The sequence below is a fragment of the Gekko japonicus genome, unplaced genomic scaffold, assembly GCF_001447785.1.
Source record: "Gekko japonicus isolate JY-2015 unplaced genomic scaffold, Gekko_japonicus_V1.1 scaffold5102, whole genome shotgun sequence".
Taxonomy (NCBI): domain Eukaryota; kingdom Metazoa; phylum Chordata; class Lepidosauria; order Squamata; family Gekkonidae; genus Gekko; species Gekko japonicus.
In genome coordinates, this window is record NW_015168192.1 from 55,127 (window position 1) to 60,949 (window position 5,823).

At 48.4% G+C, this 5,823-nt stretch overlaps 1 protein-coding gene across 1 annotated transcript in view; it reads left to right on the forward strand.

Moving 5' to 3' along the window:
- The window catches only part of LOC107113648 (tripartite motif-containing protein 7-like), an 11,435-nt gene extending 6,071 nt beyond the window's left edge, over positions 1 to 5,364 (forward strand). The window contains exons 3-4 of the mRNA XM_015414998.1: positions 1,505 to 1,537; positions 4,627 to 5,364. Coding sequence (XP_015270484.1) covers positions 1,505 to 1,537; positions 4,627 to 5,135 — 542 coding nt within the window. The 3' untranslated portion in view covers positions 5,136 to 5,364. The remainder of the gene's footprint in view (positions 1 to 1,504; positions 1,538 to 4,626) is intronic.
- The last annotated feature ends 459 nt before the right edge of the window (positions 5,365 to 5,823 follow it).

A 5,823-nucleotide genomic window follows, 5' to 3' on the forward strand; every position in this document is an offset into this window, starting at 1 on the left:
AGCACACATCAGGGAGGTTGAAGTCACCCATAACTACCAGGTTATGGTGTTTGGATACCCTGTCAAGCTGTTCAAGGAGGGCAGCATCCACCTCCTTGTCCTGGTCAGGAGGTCTGTAGCAGACTCCAGCCACAATACTGTTTGTCCTTCCTTCCTTTATCCTCACCCAGATACTTTTACTGAGCTGTCACCCTCCTCCTCCAGTATTTCCTGACAAATAAACCCTCTCCTCGCATAGTGCCACTCCACCTCCTAGTCCTGGTCAGGAGGTCTGTAGCAGACTCCAGCCACAATACTGTTTGTCCTTCCTTCCTTTATCCTCACCCAGATACTTTTACTGAGCTGTCACCCTCCTCCTCCAGTATTTCCTGACAAATAAACCCTCTCCTCGCATAGTGCCACTCCACCTCCTCTTCGACCTTTTCGGTTCTTCTTGAACAACTCCTATCCATCCACTACTACATTCCAGTCATAGGCATCATCCCACCAAGTCTCTGTAAGGCCTACTAAATCATATCCCTCCATCTGCATTAGAAGCTCAAGCTCTTCCTTCTTATTGCCCAAGCTTTGGGCACTGGTACGTAGACACCTGAAGCCCCGCACTTTGGCTCCATTAGACACGGCTCTCCCAGGTGGGCCTCTGTTGTTTCCTCCCTTTCATTTAAATCCCTATGTTGGCCATCTCCTAGTAGAATAAAAATTGTACTTGTTTAAGAGATAAACAAAGGCCTGGCGGGATCTGGTCCATGGGGTCGCGAAGAGTCGGACTCGACTGTGCGACTGAACAACAACAAAAGAGATAAAGGGACTCACTGGCAGTCTTTAAGCAGCATCTGGACAAACCCTTGTCAGGGATGCCGTAGGCTGATCCTGCGTTGAACAGGGGGGTGGACTAGATGGCCTGTACGGCCCCTTCCAACTCTGTGATTCTATGACTACCCTGATGTCTACTGATGAGACTTGGCCAGGTGTCGATGCTACTCAGCAGCCATATTTAATCCTCCTCCTGCCATCAAACTGGGAAGGGGGGGTGTAAAAACTAGGAGGTGATGGCAGCAAGAGGGGGAAAGTCCATCGCACAGGCTCTTGAGGGAGAGTTGGGGAGTAGAGAGGGATCCCCACTGGAAAGATGGGTTTTCCCCCTGTCTTCTGCATAGGGCTGGATCTCACCTCTTCATGAGCTGGTTCCAGAAGTCAGAAGTGACAATGACCTGGCAGATGCTGGGGTTGGGAAACTTGTTCTCCATAAGCACCCTTTTGGGGAGGCCAATGGGCTGCAGTGGGATGGGGCGAGGCTGGAAAGTTCTCTTCTGCTGCTGGCGGAAAATTTAATCTGGATTCAACCGCTGGAATAACAGGAATGGAGATATTTGCAAGCAGCTTTGGGAGGAGGATTCCCGCTCTCCCTGGATTTATTTCAACACCTATATGTTTGTGAATTGCTAAAGATTTCCTATAAATACAACGGTCTGATGTTTAATCTCCGTTCCTTCTGCTTCCCCAGATGCTGTGGCTTCTGATCTTCAGATGCAAAAAGGTAAATTTTGAAGACGGAGGACAAAATACATATGAAAGTGGGGTGGACTTGTCAAGAAGTTTTCTGTTTATTAGTTGTAGATTTTCCGGGCTGTGTGGCCGTGGTCTTGGCATTGTAGGACCTGACGTTTCGCCAGTAGCTGTGACTGGCATCACACTCTCTCTGTCTCCATCTTTCTGTGTTATACCTCTGAGGATGCCAGTCACAGCTACTGGTGAAATGTCAGGTCCTACGATGCCAAGACCACAGCCACACAGCCCGGAAAATCTACAACAGCTAATGAACTCCAGCCCTGAAAGCCTTCGACAATATATTTTATGTTTATGTTTCATTGGCGTTTGAGAATTCCATCCTCTGAGCATGAGAATCATGAATGGGTTGGTTCTGACTAGTGGGAAAGAGGAAAGATGGGAGCAGTAACTGATACTAAATGTAAGTCTTTTAACCTGAGAACATGAGCCGTGCTGGATCCATCCAAGGTCTCTCTGGTCCAGAATCCTGTTCCCATTAGTGGACACCCAGGTGCTTGTGGGAAGCCCACACAGTGGGCATGAGAGCAACAGCCGCCTCCTGCTTTTTTGACCCCAGCACCTGGTGCTCAGAGTCAGACCTCAGACAGGCAAGAATCACTTCCAGATGACTGTAGACTTGAGGGTTCAAAATAAATGACACTGCACACAGATCTGTTGGAGCTCACTGACCAGGATCTCTGTCAGTTCTCTCTCTGTACCAAACTGTTTTTTCTGACTGCCTCTCAGCAGCGCTTTATTCAGAGAAAAGAGCAAGCTCACACATTTCTCCCCCCTGCCTTGTACAGTGAAAAAGCTACAAGTGGAAGACTCGAAGCTAGAGTCACAGTGTGTTCTTCACATAATGTTCTTTACTCACAGCTCATATTATCTTGCCCGAATGTCGCAAAGTTTATGCTCTCAGTAATTCAGCAGACTCAGAAGACCTTGTGCATTTGCCAATCTCCCGGTGAGAACTTGAACTCCTCCCGGGCTTGCCTCGCAGGATTTGTTCACTCCCACAGATGACAATATGGAGAAGTATTGTACATGCTTCCTCTTTCCTTTGACTAAAAGGAAATTTAGGGGAGTCAAGGTCATGTTGGCGAGTGAAATAAGTTCACAGGGTAGTCGGCTTTGTGGCTTGATTGGCTTGTAATGCTGTTCAGAGGTATACTGCCTCTGAGAAGGGAGGTTCCATTAGCTATTGCGACTAATAGCAGTTCCGTTTTGCCACATTCCTATTATCTTTGCAAAAACACCCTCCTGAACGAGTTCAGTGTTCTGCTGAACTAATCGGTAAGCAATGGAGTAACTGCAGAATATGCATAGTGTTGGACTGGATGGGCCATTGGCCTTATCCAACATTGGCTTCTCTTATATTCTTATGCTCTTAAGAAGAAGAGATTAGATTTATACCCTGCCCTTCACTACCCGAAAGAGTCTCAAAGCAGTTTATAATCTCCTTCCCCTCCCCACAGCAGGCACCCTGTGAGGTAGGTGGGACTGAGAGAGCTCTCTCGAGAACTACCCTTGAGATGACAGCTCTGAAAGAACTTGTGACTGACCCAAGGTCACACCAGCAGCTGCATGTGGAGGAGTGTGGAATCAAACCCGGTTCTCCCAGATCGGAGTCCGTGCTCCTAACCACTAAACCACACTGGTTCTGAGGGAGGGGAGACTCCTTGGAGGAAGAGGGAGATATAACAGTGAAGTTGAGTTCTGAGGAGATGCCCTGTTGTCTTCATAATTACTTTTAAATGACTGTGAAACAGACTCTGGGCAATCAGTACCGAGAGCTTTTTCAACCAGCGGTTTCTTGAGGAAAAGAAACATGAGAACCCAGCTGATGCGAGGCATGGACCAGGTGCTCAGGGAGGGTGTGGTGACTCTTCCAGCTGCATCTCCTTTCCCCAGATTCCACTTCCGTATTTGCCTTCCAGGTTCAAGCTGGTTATTAAAGTTCTCCAAAGAAGGGACCTGTGGGGGGACTTGTGGGGAGGGGGGAATCCCACTTCCAGCAGTTCACTTCTGCTGTGTCTGGCTTTCCCATCCTGCCTCAGGCTCCGGCTTGCCTGCCCCATCCTGCCGTCATCTTGGAGTTAAGTGTTCTTTTTCTGACTGCTTTAAAGTATTTTAATGCGGTTTCAACTCAATTGTATTGTATTTATTTCTGAAGTAAGCTGCCCTGAGCCCTGCTCGCAGGGAAGGGCAACCAACAAATCAAATATAATAAATAATAAAGGTCCCCCCCCCCCAGTCAACTGTCCACCACCAGGACTTTTCATCTGCCATTTTGGCTGGATATTAGAGATTAGGATGAAGCATTCCTGGCAAAAGAATGGGAAGCCGCCAGTGGAATTGCTGTCTACCAGTTCTTCTGTTGCAATGAAATATGGGCTTTGGGGTTTCAGAGGAAAACAGGGACTTCCACTCCACGTTAATGAATGACAGCACAGACTCCTCTTCAAAAACTGAGCACTGACCTCCCTTGCAGCTCTTGATACCTTCCATTCCCATGTGGCATTGCCTACTTTTTTGCTTTTCTAGCATAACCCAAAAGGTATTTTTATAGACAAACTCTGTTCTCTTCTTCTAAAAACCCTGGAAAAGAAAATTATAGCAAGACCTCCACTGAGCTTAGCTTCCCATCCCTATTACTTCTTGAATATGGGAAGAGATGTACCCCTGAGAATGCACAGAGTGCCTTTCTCTCACCACTGCTGCCTCCCTTTCTCCTGTGGCATCCAAAGTACAGAGGTTTATATACAGTGTGTGGGGGGAAGTTCCTCCTCTGGGCTTGAGTTTGTTTTTTGTGTTTTTTAAAATCATATTCACGTATAAAACAAAAATAAAGAGAGGCACAAGATAAAATAAGCCGTTGCTTTAAAAACAGGGCCACAAGGGGGTAACAAGATAAAATAAGCCAAGCTGTTGCTTTAAAAACAGGGCCACAAGGGGGTGTTTTTCTCAGGACAGTTGGTGCTCATATGTCAATGTCTTTAGCGGAGCTTCTGAAAGTAAATTAACCTCCTGGCGGATTTTCCTTCCCCTTCTGTCTCCTTCTCTTCCCCCCAATAGCAAAAGTGACTCTGGACCCAACCCCTGCTGATTCCAAACTCATCCTGTCTGAGGATCGGAGAAGCATTAAATGCCACAGTCAAGCTCAAGACCGGCCTGAAGATCCAGAGAACATTTATGTTTTTTCCATTATATATGGCCGTGAGGGCTTCACAGCCGGCTGCCATTTCTGGGAAGTCCTTGTGGGAAGTGAGGATGGCTGGGCGGTGGGGGTGGCCAGAAAGCCTGTGAAGGATACATTCACCTTTACTCCTGAGGAAGGGGTCTGGGTTGTGGGGAGGAGTCAGGGCCGGTATAAGGCTTTCATAAAGGACATTAACCATTCCATGCTGAGTGGGGAGCTGAAGAGGATCCGAGTCTCTCTCAACTACGAGGGAGGGCAGGTGGCCTTTTTTGACGCTGACAGAGCACTCCTTCTCTACAGGTTCTCGGGAGCCTCCTTCTCTGGAGAGACCCTCAGTCCCTTCTTTGCTGTGTATGGTAAAGGCTGCCTCAGACTCTGTCCTTAAGGCCGCCAGATCTCCCTCGTGGGCTCTGTTGCTGTTGCTCAGGACGACTAATTTAAACCTTTTCTTGCCCGAGAGCCCCTCTTCTGGCTCTGCAAAAAGCTTCTAGAGGCTGCCATCCACCCAAAAGTTACTCCAGTGGTGTCTGTTTTCCCTCATTTTCCCCCCTGAGCACCCTTTTTTTGTTGCCTTATTATCTCTTAAAGGGACAGTTGTACATTAAATGTCAGAAACAGCCTACTGGGTTCCTGACAGTATGCTGTTCAGAGATAAAGTGGGAATGTGGGTCATTGGGGATCCAGGCTTTCCCCCTCCCCTCAGTCCTTTCCAGGTTCTCCTCAGACCCCTCGACAGACCCGGGGGTGCTCATTCTGTGTTACTTCAGGGACAAAGTACACAAGGCGCTCAGGATCAGATCTCCAATATATATAATACAAGCAGAGACCTGTCAGCAACTTGTAAGGGGGGGAGGGAAGCTGCCATCACTGCCCTCCCCTCAGTTGCCCCTACTTGCCCAACTTTTTTGGTGTGCTGTGGGTTGGGGCAGCAGATAGGCAAGGAAGGACGGAGAAAGGAGGGGCCACCTTTGCTCTTCTACCCTGGGGTTAGGGTGGGAAAGAACAGAAGCAGCAGCACCAGCCGCAGTGGCTCCACCTCTTCCTGGCCAGCACTGCTTGCGGCCTCCTGCTGG